Raw genomic sequence first — 23,091 nt, forward strand, 5'->3', positions numbered from 1 at the left:
CAATTTCAGCTTTATATTCTGGCATATCCTTTCCTGGATGCCTTTGCTCATTGTTTAAGAAAATTCCAATGGCATGAAAAACACAATGAAATGATATGAGAAAGATTAAATTTTGTTACTCACTGTCAATGTCTGCTTTTGCTAAGGGAGAACTTAGACAAAATGCTGGAATATGCTATTCCATTTGCTCTTTCTATCTGGATGCTCTTCAACCTCTGTTAGAAAGCTATTTTACTTTTGAGAGAAAATGTCATTCAGTTACTTCTGTGAATTTTTTCATGCTTATAAGTTGTTTTCTCTTGATATGATTTTAATGGAGAGAAAGAGGAGCAGCTGAATCACAATCATTGCCCAAGGTGAAGGACAAAAAAAAAAAAAAAAAAAAAAAAAAAAAAAAAAAAAAAGGAAGATTGCATAGCATTTCTAATTTTTTCCATTTTTACATAGCCCTTTAAAAAAAATCTAATTAATAAATATTCTTAAAAAAAGATTTATATATATATAAGTATATAAGTTAACTATATGTTAAAATTATCCTTTTTTTCATGTTTTGCAGCTCTTGATTTTGTTACTGCGAAAGCTTATATCTTAGACTTATTCTAAGATATCACCTTGCTTTGAGATGAGGCTGCTAGCTTCATCCTATAAAAACAGATTTTATCATACTTCTCTTTCTTTTCCTCCTTTGGTCATTCTCCCACTCTGCCCCCAAATCCTTCCCAGCTGGAAAGATGGCAGTTTGAGAATACCTCTGAATGGGGAAAGAGAGAGAGACCTGATGCACAAATGAAAAGTTTGAAAGAAGAGAGAAGAAGGTTGAAGTTGCAAGTGAAAGAAATTCAGGAACTTCTGGAGATGAAAAATAAAGCAGTACCAATTAAATTGACTTGTGATCATCAAAATGATCATCAAAATGCACAAAGTAATCTGCCAGTTAAAAATAAGGTACGTACATTGTTATGCTTCATTACCTTGGGAGCATTCCCATGTAGAACTGCTATTTCATACTGACAAATGACAAAATATGTCCCTAAAACAAGGTCTGTACAGGAGAAAAAGTCTGTGTTTGTGCATCTCAATCCTGCACAATTAAAATACAGTGAATTTCTGTAGAGTATAGAAACAGAAAGAGAAATCTCTTCATTCTTAAAAAGAACCAGTGGAATTGACAAGCTAGACAAGAAAACTTAGGAGTGAAAATAATGACTAGAAGGAACTGAAGAGATTGAGTAAACTTTGGTAGATACAGGATCCTGATGGAGATCAAAGCAAAAAAGTTGTGAGGCAAATTGTTTCTCACTGTTTCTGAATATTGAATCTCTTCTTAGGAAAGAGAAAATAAGTAATTTATCTTGGTAAAGATTTGAAGAGGTGTTCTGTACCTATAGTCTGCTTTTAAATGTAACTGATTTTTGTGCATTTCTGTGATGGCTCAGGAGCAGCAAGCTGCACTTAACCTAATAGAATATCTTCTTATATAATGAACATCTGCTTTTAATTTTCCTTTAGTGACATTTATTGTATCAAGTCATATCATATCACATGAAGATTTTTGTGATTTCTCTGTAATGAAAGTAATTTGATTTTTTGAGTTTGGAGATATGACCAGAAAGGGGTATTTCTGCTTCACATGTTACCATGTTTCAAATATATTTTAGTTCAACATTTTGTTCTTCGTTTTTTTTAAAAAAATGTTAGTTTTGTAAGAATATTAGACATCTGAGGTATTTCCTACTGTTACTATCATGACAGGTTTGGAGACTACTTTGCATCATTTTTGTCAAAGTCAAAAGGCGAATATGGTGTGCAGGCATCTTCCTTATCATAAAAATGGATGTCTGTGCAATGTTTACCTATTCATAGCAGATCACATTAGAATAAGATTGTCTTCAAAACAAATTATTAACATTTTCAATAAGAAAATTAAAAATGACGATTTACTGGCAACTGCAAATGTGTAAATCATCATCTGGTAGCTTGTTAACAGTTATCATCCAAAGAATAGGATGAGAAATGATTCATTTGTAGCTGTTTGTCTCTGTGTTCCACAAGAATCACAGAACAGCACCATCAATAACCTGAAAGAATGTCTGGCTGCTAACCCCAAAGCCTTTTTTTCTTGGATGGTAGTTTGGGTTCAAATAAAATCATATGTCCTATGGAGGACTAGAAGAGCACATAAGAATTTTTCTAAGACATGGCTGATGGTTAGACGTTTATGGATTATTACAGATTTACTTCTCAAGTAGACAAAAGGGATTTGGGTAATGTGTCGTGGAATTAACTGCAGAGTAAAATGCAGTTACCTTATATTCCTGCTTTTCCAAAACATGCATTTGGAAGATGATATGTGAGATCCAATCTAGTTGTTTAGAACAGCACATGGGGTTGTTAATTGATGTGTGGCTGATTCTCAGTTTGAAAGGTTATAAATAACTAGTAACAACTTATTTCCTTTGTTAATAGTTTAAGGAATATTAGGCATAGCATCAAAACACAGAAGGGAAGTTCTAACGTTCTTGTGTAAAAGATCTCATGTTGACAATTATCTTAATATTTACATACCTATAGAATTTATGCAATCTCTTGCCGCTTGTACAAATTCAATTTCTGAGCAAAAAAATTATTATTATTATATTGCACAAAATGTGAAGCCTTCGCATTATTCTTAGCAGACAGTATGTTGATTGAAAATGTTTCCATGTGCATTTTTTCAAAGGTTAACTCCTGTCCTACAAGATGAGTAGAATTGATGAAACAGTTGAGATCAGACGTTGTTACTATCTAGTTTTATCGATTATACGTCTTGGAATGGAGAAAAACATCTAAATTAATAGCTGTATGATTTTACAAATAGCATGGGAATAAATATTAAGTGGGTCTAACTGGTTCACCTAGGAAAAGATAAGATGAAGAATAAGAGTTTTTTGATTGCATAGATCAATACTCCAAAAATGGCCTTTATGGAAAGAGATTTTCTATTTCAGCTGTGAATATCACTCTTAGAAAAACTTATACATTAATTTGGGGGAATAAGTTCTTCTGTACTGTCTCTAAATATTATGGCCAATAGGTAGTCATTAAACATTTTATCCACTATATATGTTTTGTAGCTGACTAGTATAGGACCCGAGTACAGAACAGAAAACTGTATTCATGGACTATTTGTTGTTGCTGTTCTATTTAGTTTCAAATTTTAATATTACAAGACTATAATTTTGTTGCATAGATTTAAAAATGGGATTATGGCCAGCATGTATTTTTATGAAGCTATTTTACACTAACATTATTTAGCAAGATTTCTTTTAAATCATCAGCCTTTGAGGCTTGTTTTTTTTCAAAGGTAGGGAGCACTCCTTTTTTTACATAAATACTTTGAAAAACAAGATGGTATGCCTATAGTGGATTTACACAGCGTGTTTTGGTAGCAGGGTGTTGCCTGGCTTATCTGTGAAATGAGGCTGGGGTTGCCCTCTACTGGATACAGCCGATTCCTGCACACTCCAAAGGACCTGTGCAGTGCATGGCTGGGGCCAGCAGTCAGGTTAGAAGAAAGTCTGGCAGAGATTTGTGACTCCGTTTCACAGACAAGACTTCATTTTTGTGGTAGTATCCTGAATGAGACTATAATTTCTGCAATGGCATCAAGGGGCCACAGGAGCAGGTGAAACCCAGGTTTGCACGTTTTTCTGCATGAGCCTCAGCCCTGCACCCAGTGTTGCAGACTGCTTAAGGAGAGAGTGGATGTAGTACTTAGGCATGTGGATTAGTAGGCAATATTGATGGTGGGTGGAGAACTGGAGTAGATGATTTTAGAGGTCTTTTCCAACCTTAATGATTCTATGATTACCATCATCGGCTGTGCTGATTTACTAGTGTGAATACAGCCAGACACAAAAATGTATACGCAAACTGCTACCTTGTCAACAGGTCTGTGTCTGTGTAGCCCTTGTCTTAATGCATGCGGTCTGCCAAAAGCGTTCAAGGAGGCACCTCAGTACACAGATGGAATTTTGTAGTTTGCCTAGGAGAAATTTGAGTAGTAAGGGCTTAAAATAATTGCTATGTGTTTCATTGCTGGTTCTATGTCACAGATCTCTTGGGCTAAATTTTTAATATAGTTTTAACTCCGTCAGAAAATAATACTTGAGAGAGCATTAGAGTACTATTGTTAAACACTTTGATACTTCACTGAGCTCTGTTCATCCAATGGAGAATTATCTTTGTTTCAGTGCAGACCTCTGAGATGGTTATTCTGATGGTTAAGCAGCAGTGGTTGCACAATTTGCTCCCTTAGCAGATTTTTCAAATGCAATATGTTTTGTCAGAATTACCACTTGGGTTACAGTAGTTTTATATGATTTTTTTTCCTAATTATACTTCTGGTGAAATGCTTCATACTTAATAAAATGACTGCTTTGAAGTAACAGTCTTCAAGATTTGTTTGTTGACAAATTCCTTTTCAAGGGGAAAAAAAAGGGCCTAATTCAACCTTCAGTAAAATTCTGGGCATCATTTGTCAGCACTGGAAAAATAAAAATGTTGTTATCCTGTGTTACACTTGAAAATATGTACTTATAGTTCTGACATGTGGGTTGCAGTATTTGTTTCCAGCTTTGGAAATCTCAGTTCTTTGAACAGCCAGCAGTAGATGTTTGAATTATCTTATGCTTTGTTTTTATGTGTTTCACTTTACTCATTGCTTTCAAGGCAGCTGTCTTGGGTTATTATGTTCACGGAGGAGACCTGGCTCTCAGTTCTCTCTGAAACTGCCTTTCTAAATCTTTTAGCCAAGTTTATGTAGAAGATACTTCTCAGTGCTAAACCTCATGAGATTTCTTGTTTCTTATCCATCTCTGTGTATAGAAAGAGCAATGTAATCAGAAACATTCTAATTTAGGTCTGATGCTTGCCTTTTTGTACTCATCCAAGTAGAGTTGTAGTTGTTTCATCTATGTAATTCTGATTGTTTAGTAAGATTACCATTTCATTATAGTATTTTCTAGCATTTTTCAATCTATATATTTCTAAATAAATTAGAGTTTAAGAACCGCATTAAAATTATCTTGTGCCAAATAGTAATAATTGGTAAATATATTATTTATGTTTAAGTTATTTTGAAGGGATGGTTATGAAGGGATGGTTAAAAAAATATGTTTTTTGTATACTTTGGAGATGAGTAATCCTCACATGGCATAAATACTGCATTATAAAGCTGAACACCTCTTATCTCACCCTTTGCTTTACTCAGTTTAGGGATGTTGAAGTCACTGTTTCAAAGAATTTTTGATGAAGAAAAATAAGAGTTGATACACTAGAAGTAATCAAAGTTGCATCTCAAAGTCCTGTGTTTTTTTGTTTGTTTGTTTTGTTTTTAAGATCGCTTGTACAGAATTCTGTCTAATATTTGGTGAAGGCAAAGGCTGTTCCTTAAAAGGCCAATAAAATCCTACATCTAAGCTTAATAATGAAGAAACATTGTGGAATATATATATGTGGTTTTTTTTAAGTGAAGAATATTTAGAATTGTTAATCTCTATGTTTAAATAATGTTGAAAAGTAGATACACTAGGAAAAAAAAACAAAACAACTTACTGACATTCTTAATCTATTATTGCCATATAATAGATATTTTTCATCATTATTTTCCCTATTCATCCTACCTTCCCTACATTCTGAAATATCAAGAAATCGGTTAGCCCTTACACATGGAAATTAACACTGATTTATCCAGTTTCTAATTGGGATATTTGGAAAAATTACTGTATCTTTTTCATTTGGTATTACACACATTTTCTCATTTCTTGATTCATTCAATTTTCATTTCTCAACTTGTGTAGTGGAAATTCTGAGTCAACGAGTGATTGACCACCTGGTGGGAAGGCAGGGCCAACCTGGGGGAGCTCAGATGCATGCAGTGCCCCTGAGCCACTGGAAGGGGTGGAGCCAGGATCCCTCCTTCCCAGACCTCATTTAAGGGCTTGCAATGGAGATGAGGGTATTGTCTTGCAGATCCCTGCATTCCTGAGGCCTTCTAAGGGTAAGCAGGTTCTTTCCTTTGTTTCTGCATCTCTGGCTGGTGCATTTGAGCATATCCTTGCTTGCTGTAGCCTAGGACTTTACTTCTATGCTGTCATTGCTGCGCTTTCCATTACGTTGCAAGTTGTTTCTCTGCTTTTTTTCAGACAGGTAACATTTTGTTACTTATTGAAATCATGCTTCTTAACAATGCCATTTATTATTATATTACCAAATACGTATTTTAAATGAGCAACAACCACGATGAAAGGAAAATTCATTTCTTTAGTACAGAATTACATACACTATTGTGAATATAATCTGTTTGAGCGGAGTCGTAACAATCTTTCTGAGAATTTTTTAGAAAATAATTTTATCTGCTACTGTAGTGTGCAAGATATCTTTGAAACTCGGAAGGTGATTATAGAGACTGTTTATATATACATTGCCTGTAAATGCTTAAGGTGTGGCTGTAAGTATTTGGACTTCTGAGTGTCTCTTATGTTGTGATACTGTAATTTTGGTATCAGTGTCAAATGTCTTCCATTGTATGTCAGAGTGCTACCGATTTTGTAAGAAAAGAGGAACTAGAGCTGAACACATTACCAAAGGCAAGAGAATCAGCAACCTTACTCAATTCTATAACCTATGGGGAAGATAGGTTATGTGGTGGTAGACAAGGTCAGTTGAAAATTAAGATCATTACACAAGTTCTTAGTGACTTTCCAGACTAGTAATCCAGTCAGCACAGCTGAGGCCCAAATTAATTGCTGATTTGGCCCAGTACAGGTGTGGCTGGACTCATAGCACAGCAGGTGGGGCTGAGGCTCAGGCATAGTTTGTGGGAGCCTCAGCATAAAAGCTCCAAAGAGAAGGAGATGCAGTTGTTGATTAGGGTTTCCGTCAGAGCTTTAGAGAACAGCTTTGCTTGGTGTCTTTCCCAAGAGAGGAGCAGGGGCAAGCCCTCAGGTACACGGTTTTTTGCACTGGTTCTGAGCCCAGGCAGCCAAGCTTTAGGGAGTGTGCCCTTAAAGGCCCCATATTCCATAAATGATTGTATCAGTAGTAGACCATGGCAGAGAGGCTATGAAGTGTTTGCACAGGGGGAGGTTCAGCACAGTCTAATTTAATTCATGGAAATACCAAGAAGATCCTTTTGTCTTCCTGCTGATTAAATATGATTTATTTTTAGTATTATTCTGTGACTGTTATTCGAATAAATTCATTGTTTATCATTTTTTTTATGTGTTGTTGAAGGTCAACAATGGAAATTGCTGACCTTCAAATGGAAATTACTGCAGCAGGCTCTAGTATAGTTGAGCAGAAATACCCTTTTGCCAAGTCTAATGGTCTAGAACTGATTAAGTTTAAATTGGTTACTCTACATTCACACTCCTGTGGTTTTATGATTACTAGGTGTAACGGTGTCTGCAGTTTTGAATTATCTTAGTCATTTACTTTTCATCATGTATACAGAAGCCACATACTATGATTGAAAATAGTGCTTTTTCACAAGAAATTAAATTTACAACTGAGTGTGAGTGAATGCTTTTGGCAGTTTTCTGTCTTTGGCCTCGTTGGTGTAAAATGATGTCAATTTACGTAAAGAATAATGTTATTAAAATCTCTGAGGTCATTATATTCATGCCTAAGTGAGAGTCTGCCTTCTAAAAATCCCTCTAATTTCAGAAGAAAGCTGCTGACGCTTTGTTTCATACACTCAAGTCTTCCTACGTGAAAACTTCATTAAAGATAACCTTAAGCAGTGAGTCTCTTGTTTACAAAGTACACGGAAACAAAGGGAGTAATGACAAGATGAAGTGATCTAACAAAAAGGAATCTGGCTGCATTACAGAAGTATGATTTGGAAAATTGCCTTATAGTGCTGACTACTGTGGTAACAGATCTTATAAAATGAAGATTAGGAAGGGATTGAAAATGGTTCTCTACCAGTTTCAAAATGCAGTGTGTATTATAAGGAATACAAAGTCAAAAGGAAATTTTATGGATTGAAATAAGTGAAAATAAATGGATTACTACCGTAACTACTTCAAGAAAAAAAAATTTCACAATTTTGGAAGTATATTTATGTATGGGAGTAAGAGGCAGATTTTGAAATGTGTATGGGAGACTGCTCAGACAGTGAAGATACTCAGGGCAAAACAGTAGAATCATGCTGTTGGTCTCCTTGCTGAAACACTTTTGCAACTGCAGATTCAGCCTGTATTCAGTAGTGTTTTTCAACACTAAGGTATGAAAAATACATTCTTGTGTTCTGTGTTGTAGTATTCTGTGTATTCCAAGTTCAATCAGCAGAAATGCAAGGAATGTTTTCTGCTTCTTTGAAGAAATTTGCTTTTTAACTGTCACCACTTGGCAAATAAAGTTTCATTGTTGTTCTGATAAAAGAAAAGGCTCAATAGTTTATATTCAAACCCAACATTGAATATAAATTTTATTTACATCATAACTTTTACATATGATGTGAGGTTTTAAACTAATTATTTTATCTATATGTATACATGAGGCGCGAAAAAATGAGGTTAGAAAAATTGCTAGAAATAGTCAATTTTCAATGGTACTTTTATCTCCCTCAGGAAATATATGTAAAATATTTAATAGATTTTAATATTAATAGCTAATTTAATTAAATTAATGTTTAATTTCTATATTAATATTTAAGTTTATCATATGCTATGGAAAGGTGTGTAGTAACACTTCTGCATTAGTTCCTGGACTGTAAAGACTACTTGAAAATGTGTGGTTATCTTTGAATGTATTACTTATTTTTCTTATAAGTAGATGGTGCATCTAAAAATTCCTTAATGTATCATAGTGTGTTTATGTATCACATGGAAGTTCTGTTTGATAGATATGAGAGTGATCTTTACAGTTTAAATCAGAATTGGTATTTTGGGGTTATCATTGTATCTTACATTTTAGAAACTGGATGATCATTCAAAAAGGCATTAAACATATGAGACAGAACTTTTTTTTTTTTTTTCCTGTAAGCAGTATAACAACTGCTTATATAAAAGCTTTGTAGACTCAGGTTTTATTAATAATGCTGTTTTGTTGTTGGGTGCATTCTTGTCAGCGATTTACATAAAACCATGTTAATTCTAAAATTTTGGAAAACATCTACTTCATAAATCCAAAGTTTCTAATAAAATATACTATAAATAGGGCAAAAATATATTTTCCTATAATAAATTCGTGTCCTGGTGTTAATAGCATGCCAGTGTTTAGTTGTTGGTGAGAGATAAAAGTGCTCCAGGCTGTGGTCAGGAGCTACTGCCTTTACAGCATGGCAGCAGAAGGTGTGGAGTCAGAGCATGTGCCTGAATTAGGCTGAGGGGTTGTTCCTTACCACGTAACATGATACAGAAGGTCATAAAGCTGTGGGCAGTCACCTGGGACTGATTGTTGTTTGAGGGTTGCCTTGTAGCCATTGTGTAGCAACCTGTCCCATATAGTATAAGACTGAAACTTACAAATATGGTTTTTAAAGTTTTTGTACTATATATAGTAGTTGCAAGAAACAAATAAAGAGATCAGAGCCATTAGTACGATAGGAAATCATTGTGCGGAAGTTGAAAGTTTGATCTAAGAATTCCTACTGAGTAGGGAAGGCATGGGTTTTTGTTTTTGGTTTTTTTTCTGGGAAAGGATGAATAGCTGATATTAGAAAAATAGATGGGAAGTGATGATAAAATAAATGTGATAACCAGAAACTTTACAAAGTAGTGCTCTGTTTCTGTATGAATCCTTCAGAAACCAAGAGAAGTACTGTAAGACTTCCAATTATAAACTTCTTTTACTTTTTCAGTGTATTGCATCCTCTTGCTCTTTTACCCCAGCCTGCTGTCAAACTAGGTATAATTCTGTTGACAACACAGCAAAAGTTGACGGGAAAATTATTCTGCTTTAGAATAGTCCTCTAGAGAGCTGACAGAAGTGCCTTGCCGGTTTCATAAGATATACATTAGAGAATCTCTAAGGTAATCTGAGGGAAGAATAATCCTTCATACATTCTTTTTAAAGATCTGAAATAGCATAGTGGGGTATTATTGCAAGAAAGCTTTAGATGTGCTCTAAAGACTGCTTATTGTTAATTCTTTCCATCACAGTGTACAAACTAAATGGCTTTTACAAAAGTATCAAAATCGGGCAGGATTCAATTTTATCTGTTTACCTTTCTAGACTAATGTTTGTGTGGTTACTGCAAAGACTGCACACGTGTGCGCACACACACAAAAACCAACTAAAAACCAACCTAAGAAAAGAAAGCATCACAAAACAAAGAAAACAAACATACTGCCAATGTTACCACAGTACTTCGACATGGACAGCACTCAGTTTACAAACAGTGAAATTGATTAGGCAGAATAGATAAATTAGAATGTGTGAATAGACTAATATGGTGTTCTAATACAGTGTGCGACTTTGTATTTACAGTAATTGTGGTATCTTACTAACTTTTCTAGAAACCAACTCGGAAGGATGTTTTTAACTTTTGCGTGTGTGGTCAGTGTGCAACAGCTATGTGAAACTGCTGAAATGAACTGAACTAAAATATACATTAATTCATAGGGAGGCATGAGGCAGAATGACTTAAGACAGAATAACCCTATTTATATGAAGTGGCAAAATGAATATTTTTGTTAGTGTGATAGTATCTAGCTTAAGGTATATCTCAAGACTGTGCATAGTTGCATTAAACACGCAAGAAAAAATAATTGTTTTATGCTGAGGTGCTCATTTGTTCAGAGAATTTTGGATATATCTCCTCTTTGCCCTGTTAGCTGTGTACTGTACTCAAGTGGAGTTCAAAGGTCTTTGTTACAGATGTTAGGGAGCTTTCTTGCTCAGGGTATGAGTCTTAAGTGGAGTACAAAATTTAATAATTGAAATCTGATTTCAGTCATGCAGATCAGCTTCACAAGACCTGTTAAACAATTTATCTTAATATTGATAGAATTTAAAGAATGAACAGAGAATAGAAGAAACTAGACAATATATATGGCACATATTTCTGCAATTATGGAAAATTGTGATATATTTCTAATTATCTGCTTGTAATAGTCAAGCTTTTGAACAATATTTTGCTTATCAGCTGGAGGTGCACCAGGAGTTCCAAATTATTTAGACTCTCATAATGTATAGTGACAATAGCAAAGTAATGAAATCTATGAAAAAGTACCCTGTTTGATTAAGTGTGACTGCATTCTGGAGTGGGTGTCTAGCTATCATTTCACTTCCATGCTTGATAGAGGTAAAATATCTATTTTAATGATTCAAATCTATGAGACTTCTGGTAACGTTGTAATGTGGTAGTAACAGGAGAAGCCTTGTGGTTTGGACAAGTTGTAAAGATGGAGTCCACAATGCAAGTTGCAGTGAGCTTCTTGATTAATTCTTACTTAAATTTTTTTTCCAATTCTCCTGAGAGAAATTTGTCTTTTTGTAATAATTTTGAAACACTTTAATCACTCCAGCATACTCAGAGATTCACTTTTTCAAGAGAATTCCTTCTTTGTTCCTATAACTCAATTTTAACTGCAATGTCAGCATTTAACTTTTTAAGACAGCTTCTTCTGAGAGCATAATTAAGGATTGTTTAAAAAAAAAAAAAAAAAAAAAAACACAACAGAACTATAATGCTATTACTGTTTCTCTTACAGTATTTTAGAACGTTCTTCTCAGTCTTTTTATCTTTGCCTGTATGCATTTATAGTGCAATGTATTTTTTTCTGTAGTCTAAAGTGCGTGTTCACATCTCATAATAAGTCAAATGGAATAAAGCAGAAAACATCTGATGAGGTCTACTGTATTTGTTCTTTTGTCACATTATTAGCTTAATTATCAGAATATTTATTTAAAGGAAGAAAATGGTCTTTTTTGGTTTTTAATTTGAATGCTGTCAATAATTAGGATGTGTCTAGATACTATTTGGTGCTGTAGGATCTGAATAAGTTAGAGAACTGTCCTGTTAGAGGGTAATAAATAAGAAATTATCTAGAATGCTGATTAATTTTGTTTCATTGTAGCAGTGGCATAGATACTGTAGAAGATATAACAAATTAAATGCTGCTGCTGATCTTTTTTCAGTGAAAAGTAACTGATGCCCCTTTAAAGATTGGACTTCACTATGAGCAAGTGATACCTCATTGGTCATATTCTGAGCACAATGAAATCTGAACTTGTGCCTGATTTTAGTCTCTTTTCTGATTGATGACTGTTCTGGAGTGGTAGTTATGTCAGAACAGAACAAAAAAAGAAAAGAGGAAAAAGGATTTATTTTGATGTCTTGAACTGAAGAAGTTCATATGGTGCTGGCATTGAGATATCCATGCTTTAGATTATGCTATAATGATCTTTAAATTAGGGCAGTAAATGCAGCATTAGTGGTGTTTTAATGTACAAAACTACTGATTAATGATATTTTAGTAGTAGCCAGAATAACATCTTCACATAAAGTTCTTTGAATTCTTTTTATATAACGTATTTATCGTCTTGCCTGTAGTTTGAGCATTACGTTTAAAAATATATACAAGATTTAAAAAAAAAAAAAGTGTTCTCAGCTTTATTTCAGAAACTGGTGGCTTTTCTTAGGTATTCTGGAGGCAAGAATTGCTCAACAGTATCAGTTTTAAACTAACTCATTCCCTTTCTAAGGTAAAAAAAATGAACTTTTATTTAACATGTCTAATCATGCTTTGTATCTCCGATTTATCACTCAACACAATGGACAGTTTTATGTTGAGGAATAAATCTAGTTGTCTGTAATGGAAGAATAGGATGCTGGAAGATGAATAGAGTGATTTCCTTTCTGAGAGGCTCCATTTACTTGGAACTGCTGGTTTGTTTAACCACATATAAGCTCACGCTGCATGCTATCTAAAGAGAAGCTTCTTAAAGGAAGAACTTAACAGCAGTGCAGTTTTCGTGGTATCTTTCATAATCTGCAAGCAGAATTTATTTTTCATTTTACTTCTGTAGTGGCCTGTCCTTGTTTAGCAAAAGTCAAATGTAACGTCAGGATGATTTTAACTTGAATTCAATTCCCATGTACTATAATATTAGTCCAAGCTCCATAATGGTACACTTCACTGTGTCTCAGACAAAATAATCTTATGAAGAAGATTATCCATAACAGGCACTGTGTGTCAAATGTCATTCACTGGCAGTCTTTAATGAGGTGGTCATTCAGAAAAGTAATGCTGAATTAATTCTTAACAATGCGTGAATTCTGCTTGAATTTCTTTCTGTAAAAGTTCATAAATGGCCTAAAGGATCAACAGAGACTGCTCTATCTCAAGTACATCATTCAGCAGAAATTCTCTTATCATTATGACTCAGATTCTGGTAGTTGGATATTTCATAAAATTGGCTACACTATTAAGTTAACTCTTTCCAAAACATGTATGTGAACACAAAGGGCTTAAGGGTTACAATTAGAAGATTAAATATTTAGGTAACTGCTGCTTAGAATTTGATCTTAACCAGTAAAAACTAATGTTAAGTCTAATATTAAAGCTAATTTAGTCTATTAGCTGTTTAGAATTAAATAACTTGCATGATTTCCTTCATCTCTAGTGTAGTGCCCGAAATAAACCAAATTCCATGCCAATAAGGCTCATATTTGAGATTGTTTAGTCCTCTGTGCTTCAGGGGAGCTAATTTTGATTTACGTTTATACAATCTGGCAACTGTAGCTGAGAAATCACCCAAAGCTAAGAAATTGCAAGGAGAGGACTATGGATGCAACAAGAATAAAAGCAAAATCATACATATAGCTTGCTTTATTGTTGATATGTTATAAGTAACCACAACAAAGTCTGCAGATCTCTGCCAGGTAGTAATTTTTCAAGAACTAAACATCTGCTTGTAGGTAGTTTCAGTCACTGCTGCAGTCCCTCTCAGTTTTTGTTCTGAATGAGGCTGTAAAAAGGCAAAGAAAAATAAGATAAAATATCAGAAGATATTTTGGTGTAACTGCTATATATTTGTGTATCTTTTTGTTCCAGTACAGTAAATAAGGAAGAAACCAGGGAAAGTATTTGCATTTTAAGAACTTTAGTGATAACCTAGTATGATTATGTTTTCCACGTTTATTTGAATTTCAGCATAGTTTATTTCAATAGGGGACTCCTAAAATAAGTGTTCCTCTGTATTCAGTAATTCTGGTTTGTGTGTTGTTTTTTTTTTTTTTTCTACTTAAACAGTAGAAGTCATCTTGAATAACTTTGTAGCAAATTATCAGAGATTCTCTTCCTGTAAGGTTCTCACTATAAGAATAAGGTATTGAAGTTACTATGTTCTGCTTTTTATCTAGATGTTTCTTAGCTAGCCTCTGATTTCTCTTAAGCTTCCACTTAGCTGCTCTCCTAAACAGAGAGGCTTTTTTGGGGGGGGAAAAAAAAAAAAATTGGATTCTTAACTAAATTTTATCTGTAAAGATATTTCCATAACTTTTATTAAAAAAATATTTTAAATAGCGAGTTACAAACATTTGAAGTATGGAATAGGCTATAAATCTGTGGGCTTAAATTTACAAAAGGTGTACTGAATTCACCAGGATTCTATGTATTGATCATGCTGACGATATCATAACTTTGATAAAATGACAATGATTACTATTTAAACAGGAGGAAATGAAGCTGAAAAATGAAATGGCCCTTTGGACCAGAATGAGGAGATGAACTCCTAAAACTTTTTTACTTCCTAATCCTTTCCTTATTTCATATAAGGTGTAAAAGATGGAAGGTAAAAATGAATTTAACAATCTGTGAACATCAGTGATGTATTGTTCATATTGACAAATATTCTACAGGTAAGCACAGCTACTAAAATTGGAGAATGGGAATATAAAAAGAAATACGGAGAGTGTAGAGACATCACCAACCTGCAGTATTTAACTCAGAAGAAATTTCTTCTCTGATGGGACTGTCCAATACCCGAACCAGAAAGTTATTATTAATGGATGACAGGAGTTTCTTGGATTGCTTACAGCTTGCCATGTTGTTTTCCCACCGGATAACTGTGTAGTTGAAAATCCCCCATCGCAGTGAAAACCTGATAATATGATGATGCTTGTAGTTGAAGTGAGAAGCCTTGTAACTTTTTCTCTATCAAATAGTGTTGTTCTCTTTGTAGCTGTTGTTATTTACATGGAAATAAATAGGAAGATTTATTTTTGGAGTGGCCTTTGTACCAAGATTCTGTTGACAACAGATAGCATTAGAATACCAACAGTTCCTTAAAGCTTGTTGGTTAGCAGGGAAACAATCAAGCATGAGATGTTGCTGATACAATTGGGGACTGCAGAAGCAATCGTTAACTTAAAAAGGTTGTGCTTTCTGCTTATATGTCTAAAAAGTAACTGTTTTTTCTTGCATTTGGTTATCAGTTCTCTCCACTGGGGCAAGCTAAGGCTAAAAAAAAGAGAATGATAAAGTGTGGATTGTTGAGAGCTCAGGCACTGACTGTGGAAATGTTAATGTTTATATCCCACTTATTCTGTTGTTACATGTGGTAAGAGTTACTTGGAAGAAGCTCGACATTATATAATGCTGTAATGCCTCTTATGTGAAAAGAAATGAAAGTGAGATGATGTCATGGTTCTTGTCACTGATGAGATTTGTAAAAAGAGAGGGAGTACAACTACTAAATAGTATTTCAGGCAAAAAGATTGCTGAGTTTCTCAATCGCTGATGACTGCTAATCAGTCTGTTGAGTGATTATTAAAATGTTTTGCTTTGACCTACAACAACTTAGCAGTTTGAGTCCTACCTAAATGACTTTCTGATAAGAAAACACATTACTCTTTCACATATAAGCTCTTAGTTCCTTCTTTAAAACAGCATTTCAATTTTTTTCTTTAGTGTTTTACAATTCCCTCCAGTTTTGTTTCTCTAATTTTGTCATCTTCATAATATTGTAATCATTTTTTTTATTCATCAAGTTAGGAGGAGAGAGTGAAAGATGTCAGATGATAATGATACTTTCAGAAATCTTTTTAAGATCTTCCTCTTTAACGTTTTGACCTACTGTTTTTCTGTGTGACAAGGTTTTGGTGACAAAAAACACTTCTGTGTGGGGGTGACATCATGTTTTCTGCTAGATAAGAAAGTCATCTTCCTTAGAGATGTCAAGGAGATCAAAATCTGTTAAAATTAGAAAACTTCTGTGATTTTCTATAAGATTAAATGCAAAATAGTGTATTTGTGTTTATGTTGCTTAGAAAATTATGGATGTTTGTGTGCATAATGATTACATTATCATAATGCTAACTAAGCATGGCAACTTCCAGGATAAAAGATGTGAGTGTATCCAACATGCTCATAATTCAGTGGTATCCCACTGAAATCTGTACTCCATATTTCAGTGCAGCTCTTCAGACACGTAGAGGTGATGCATGTGTATAGTCCAATTCAAATTCAGTAGAGCAGAAGCATCATTCCTCATTGCCTCAGTAATCCTTTTGTAAGATTTATCTAACAGTCAGATAAGATCATACAAAAGTTTAACTTGTTTGGTCTGGGGAAAAAAATGCTGGTACATCAAAATGTCAAGGTAACTGATAACACTAAGCTTTCACTTTCTGAAGCAGATTTATTGTCGAAAAGCTTTGTGCAGGAGTCAGGTATGATTTTAACACAGTTTTGGTTAGAGTCCCATCTTAAAAACTATATATCATCTGTGCTGTTTGTGAAGTGAAATAAAACTGAAAAATTACTTCTCAGCAAGTTTGTTTATGCAAAAGTTAAATTTTCTTCATTTTTATTTTAAGGGAATGTTTGAACAAATAAAGACACACAAATTAGATAATTCTATGAAGGGACTTTAGTTTTGAGCCAAGAAAATAAGTTTATAATTTGTTTACTTGACTGTATTCTCCAGTAAAATTTTAAGGAATACTGTTGTAGGCACTTTGTAGAACTATTATTTCAGAACTGATTTTGTTATGGATTGAATGTACTTAAGAAACTCAGTGCTCTAGGTCACAATGAAATTACTGTGTGTTGCATTCATGTATGAAGGGAAAAAGCAGTATTCCATTTGTATTTGTTGGTGGTTTTATATTTGTTGTTGTTGTAATTGTTTTCATTGTTTTTGTTTTTGTTTTTTTTCCTGAATCTAATTAGAATTTCTAATGAAATTCTAATCTAGAATTTCCAAGCACCATGAAGATTTTGTTAGAACTTAAAAAAAAAAAAAAAAAAAAAAAAAAAAAAAAAAAATCATGAAAAAAAATGTATCAAATCCTTATCTGTGTAAAGACATCTCTAAGAATGAAACAAGCAATACAAAACCTTTCTTGGAAAGTGCAAGTTGTGAAGAAAGCTGAGTTAGTTACTCTGCCACCTAACAGCACAGCCATAGCCATTCTTTGGAGTAGCTGGTTTTACTCACAGGCAGGAGCAGAGCCGGTGTTTCCCAGTTTATTAGGAAATCACTGTAAGTAGTGCTAAAATGTTGGTTGGAACAATAGATTAGCTTCCATATGGGGAAATACAATCTGAGTCTGCTAGGAGGAGTAACATCTCACTTCAGCAAGATGTATTGCAACTTCAAGATGAAAGTGGGTTTTTTTTTTGTTTGTTTGTTTTTTAGTTTGTTTTTGTTTTCTTTAAAAAGGATGTGTTGGTCTTGATCAAGGCATTGTCCTAATGATTAATAGATCTGTTTCGTATGTTCCATTTTGTACAGGCTTAGAAGATAGGTAGTACTTCCCTGCTTTAGAGTTCTCATCAATCAAAGTGGACTATACTTTTCTGTATTGTTAGTTAGATATAAGCAGAAATTTTTGCTTATAAGGCCTCTAGGGAATGTGGGTCCATAGAACCAGAGAGAAATTTAAGATTCTAATATCCAATACCTCTGCATGCTTAAAATGCTAATACTTCTTCACTGTATTGCAACCACTGCCAAATAATTGGCTCACTCTTTTGTTTGATCTTTAAGAAATTTCACCCACAGGACATGTAAATGGCTGTGAGTCGCTTTTTACATGCAGATGAACTTTGTAGCTGGATTTTAGTTATACATCATTTGTACATGTAATTATATGAAAGCTGTTACCCTTTTAAAGCTGCACGTTATCGAAAAATTAAATGAACTGTAAAAACGTAGGAAGACCTAGTTGGCCATGGATGTGCAGTTAATAAACATTAAGAAAGCATCTGTAGTGAACGTGTAGATTCATAAGAGATAAATTAAAAAATCTCTAAATTCACTGCATGATGAATTGTATCCCCTTCTGTGTATTATCAAGTACTTACAATTTTCTGTTTTTCATAATGACATTTGTACTTAGCTTGAATGTCTTGAGAAAAAGCCAGGTGATAGAGAAGCAGAGAAGTGTTTCTTTAATGAATAAGCTCTTTAATTATATTCTTGTTCTGCTATATGCTTTAGATTATAAAATTGCTGAAGAGTAAGTAATTGAATCACAATTTAAGTGTGAATTTATTAAATCTGTTAGATTTACAAAGTAACTTGAGATAAATTAATCTATGCTATATTGGGCATACCAAGTATATAAAAATTTAAAATAGATGCTTGTAAGTGTAGCATAGTTTCTAATGGGGATTTGTCTTGGTTATAATAGTTACAGTGATTGATTTCACATGTCTTTGGTAAGTTTCTCTTATGCTAATAGCACTTTAGAGGAAGACCTTTTAATTTGAGACTGCTGGGAAATCTCTAGATGTACTAAAAGATTTCATAAACTGATGAAAATTTATAGTGAGAATTCAAATATTGTGGTGCTTCACTTCTAAAGTAAACAATATTTATTCTACTAACTGAGTTGATAAAGCTAGTGATTTCTCTATGCTTTGAGCATCTATGTACATTATGTTAGTTTTCTCTCTAATGTACCATGCAATATTTTAAATTGTACTTCAGAAAACTAAAGCAAAATGAATTTGTGAAATTTTAGTTTATGTACAGTAAGAAGACAAATGGAAGGAGACAAAGTGGCTATGAGGACTTAAATGACCAATAACTAATAAGCTAAAGAAATTAACTATTACCATGATGTTTTATATGCACTGTATCGGAGTGTGAGAGAAGTTGGTATCAAACCTTAAGCCTTAAATGTTGAGAATGAAGGTGTTACTGCATATTTGTTTGTTGTCTCTCCTTCCTTCCAAATAATGGGAGATAGGATGTCTGTTGAAAGTTTTAATAGTGTACGAAAATAAGACATAATACATAAGTTGATTCTCGCTTAGTGAATGCAGGACTGTACAGTTTTCCTTGTCCCTCTAGTTTTGTATCAGTTTCTTCTTCTGTTTCCCACAAAATACCCATGATCCTTCAGATCACATTTCCTATCCCATAAGATTGTTTCACTGCTCGCTATGTGGAAATGTGCAAGATCTTGAAATTTAGCTTTGTTCTTACAGATTTTCTTTTCCTCTCTACTTCCAAATGTCCATTTACTGAAGTTTTAATTAACAGATGTCATTATTATTGCGGTACTACTTCTTCCTTCATTATTACTATACAACTTTTTTTTACTGATTCTTCAGTGTGTGAGAAGTCGTTGTGGCTACATACTATTCTTAACTTCAGAAAATTTTGGAGAGCAAAATTAAGGTTATTTGCTAGAGAATGCGTACATGTTCCACTGATTAATATGATGGATCATTAAGATCAAAACAGGCTAAACGAATGTGTTTCGGGTTAGTACGGAGACTGTTTATATAACTGAATATAGGGTTTGAAAAAAATAGTAAACCTGAAACAATATTCTGGAGTTGCACAGTTAATTTTGTCCAAGGTGGATGGTCTCAGAATGTTAGTATTGGAAAATAGCCTTAATAACTGTGTTATGGTTATAAGAAAAGTACTATCACTATCTGTGTCACTTGGTGTACTTATTTCTAAGCCTTCTTTGGTTATTATCAGCAACCATTTATGGGAATGAAGTAATAAAACTCTTGGTCTTAAAATATTACTATTCAGTGAATGTGGAAATATCCTGAAAATACAGTGTAAGTTATGAAGCTTTGGAGAAGGTAATGAAAAAAAATAAACTTGAACTGGCTTTCTTTATTCAGATTCTGAATTTGTAATACCAAAGGAAAAGCTAGAGAGTGTAAAATTGTTATAACTGAAGTCTACATTATGTCTAATTGGCTGTTGCAACCATCACTAAAATGGTAACATTTTGATACAGATATTTATGTATATATGTGTAACAGTGGTGGACAGAGTAACAGCAGCAGGTATCCTAACTTCAGTGAAGTATGGTAGTGGCTGACTCTTTTGCCAGGCTGAGACATCAATAGGCAAAACCGTGTCTCTGCTGTCCAGAGTCCACATACTCCACAAATTATTTGGTATATCATGTCAAATTCTACACTATCTCCTGAACCTGACCTTACTAACAATAAGTTAGCACTGAGCTTCATTCATCACCTTGTCTGCTCTTGCACACTGCACATGCTCCAGTCACTGACCATTTGTAATTATTTCAATTGAGGCATTGCACAGCTCATTAAGCAGTCAGTTATTTACTAAAGCATATGAGACCTTTAAATGTCCTTGTTTCTATTCTTTTTATGAGGAAAGAATACACAACATGTAGGAATCAGGCGAAGAGCACTGAGGGCATAAGTAAACACTACTGCAGATTGTTGGCCTAAGGAATCCACTCTAAGCATTCAGAAAAATAGGTCATGTGAAATAGACTAGTAAGTTTAGAGTAATTTTTTAACTTTTTTTTTTTACTCTTTTGAGTCAGTGTGTGAAGTAAATAACTTAGTGGGAGAACTTCCTAGAAAACAACAAGTAATAGAAGCCATCAGAAAAGTAAAAATTTATGAACTGACAAGAGATTACAGTGCAGTGAAGGCTTGCTGACTTCATTCTTTTTCTTTAAAGTCTTTTTTTCTTCTTTTTCACTTTCTCTTCATCAAAGTCTGGCAGTATTGTATTTCAGGAAAGTAGAAAATTTCGATGAGATATCAATTACTTTTCCCATGTGCTAGAAATGTTTTCATGAAGTGTGACCAAAAGCAACAAGTAATCTTGTAAAGCTAATGTGTTTTAGGCGTGAGCTCTTAGTCTTGGCAGATAGTGTGAATTCTAGGGGTGGTAGATTATGGAGTCAAGCAGACATTCTTGTGAGACATAATATCCTCTGTATACATAAAATGTTTAATAGCAGGCCTTCAAATTAATGTCACCGTGGTGGTACACTTGAAACCAGGCAGGAGTCAGTGTGGTAGTGTTAATACAACAATAACAGCTATGTCTCTCTTCAGACTAGTCAAGCAAATCAATTCCAGAAATAAAGATATAGTACAGAGAGGATGACTACATTTCCCTTCTAGTGACTCAGATCTTACTGCTCATCTCAGATCTTACTGCTAACAGTGGTAGGCCACAACTGATGTGGGGACAGGATACCTTGGGAAAATGTGAGGAAATAATACCAACATGCTGTGGTTTAAAAAATAAAATAATTCGTCAGCAGAACCATTTAAAGAAATGAACTTATTTCTCCCTTATTTCTCATAGTCTTATTTCTCCCTGAGGTTACCTGATTTCCTGGGGTCTCTAAGCTATGGAATACAGGGGATAAAATAAAAATAATTTTAAAAGTCCACACTTATAGTTAGTTGCCACTACAACATGCTGTATTTATGGGCTTCATTCCATATAATTGGCAGTGTATACCTTACAAGGAAGTGTTCAAACTTGATTCGTTAAACTAGTAAAGGATAAGTCTGAAGAAACTTAATCTAGCTGTGTCTGTCAAAAGAAAATATGAATTCTGGAGTACTGACTCAGAATGATTTTGATACCTTTTGTTTGAATAGAATCCTCTGTTTGTAGTTGTAGAAAAGTTTAATGGATTTATAAGACATGTAGAACTATCTATCCTGACAAACACGTGATGTTCTCAACGATTTTTTTATTTTATATTTTTTTATATTTTTCCTAGTCTTACAAGTAATTTTTTTCTCTGAACACTGGAAGATGAAATAGTGATGGTGAAATACTCTTAAATCCAAGAAGAATTTTGGCAGTAAGAATTTTCCGGAGTTTGTATTTTATTTAAAGGAGTTTGAACTGTCATAGTTATCTTGAGTTCCTGCATGACTAGACTCCAGGAGGGCATGTTTAGAAAGTGTATACTTAAAAACAGCAGTTCCTTTAAGCCCGAATGTCATTAGAGAATTCATGGAGAATATATTACCTTCTGAATAGGGAGTTGAGACAATACTCACAAGAGGTAAGTTTGTAAATTGTAAGAGCTGAACTGAAAGTTTCTGTTGTGAAAACAGCTGATACTTACGAAGGAAAAAAAAAAAAAAAAAACACCTACCTGGATATAATGTAGCAGCTGAGCTACTTAAGAGATTTTTATCTTCCTTGTACTATAAAATGGTTTCAGATCCTCAACTCAATGGCTAGTACAGTTTCACATTGCACTGGTATTACCTGACTTTAGAAGTTAAGTATACGGAAAAACGAAAGGAAAATTGCTTTGCTGTGTTCTTCTTGTGGTTCTGCATGTCACTATAATTAGATTAATGTGAATTTAACTGAGTATACCATTAAAGAATAGAAAATGATGAAGCTAATATCATAAAGCTGAGAGGGAACACAGAATATGTGCTGTTGACTTAACACACAGAGCATGTGAAGTTTTGGGAGGCATCACAACAGTAAAGTTTAAATGGAATGATATGAGAAAATACTGTAAGCAAATGTTCCTTAAAAATTTTCTAAGACAATACTGAGCCAAAAACACCAAACATACTTCATTACTCTGAGTAACAAATTACTTGTTGTTTCTTTTTGCCTGTGAGTGATGTCTAACCAATTTTCAAATGAACAGCTTCATTAATAGAGTTAGTAAATTCTGCACTTGAATCAACTTGTTTACATGGAAGAATAACTGTTCCAGTACATTTTATAAGGGGTATTAAGCTCAGCTGGATTGTTATAAGGCTATCAGCACAATGCAGTCAAGCAGGACATAGTTTTGAAAGTGTGGTTCTACAATAATTGTTGAACAGAGCATTGTTATTCACCTGAAAATAG

General features: G+C 33.9%; 1 protein-coding gene across 2 annotated transcripts in view; it reads left to right on the forward strand.

Moving 5' to 3' along the window:
- CCDC102B (coiled-coil domain containing 102B) overlaps nucleotides 1–23,091 on the forward strand; it is a 114,280-nt gene that overhangs the window by 41,904 nt on the left and 49,285 nt on the right. Inside the window, exon 5 of one of the 2 annotated variants that reach the window (XM_042809153.1) lies at nucleotides 724–945. The exons of the other annotated variant lie outside the window; for it this stretch is intronic. Within the exon in view, the coding sequence (XP_042665087.1) occupies nucleotides 724–945 (222 nt within the window). The remainder of the gene's footprint in view (nucleotides 1–723; nucleotides 946–23,091) is intronic. 2 annotated transcript variants of the gene reach the window in all.

This window comes from Centrocercus urophasianus, unplaced genomic scaffold (genome assembly GCF_019232065.1).
Source record: "Centrocercus urophasianus isolate 14NV4802_14NV808 unplaced genomic scaffold, USGS_Curo_1.0 seq_11, whole genome shotgun sequence".
Classification (NCBI taxonomy): Eukaryota; Metazoa; Chordata; class Aves; order Galliformes; family Phasianidae; genus Centrocercus; species Centrocercus urophasianus.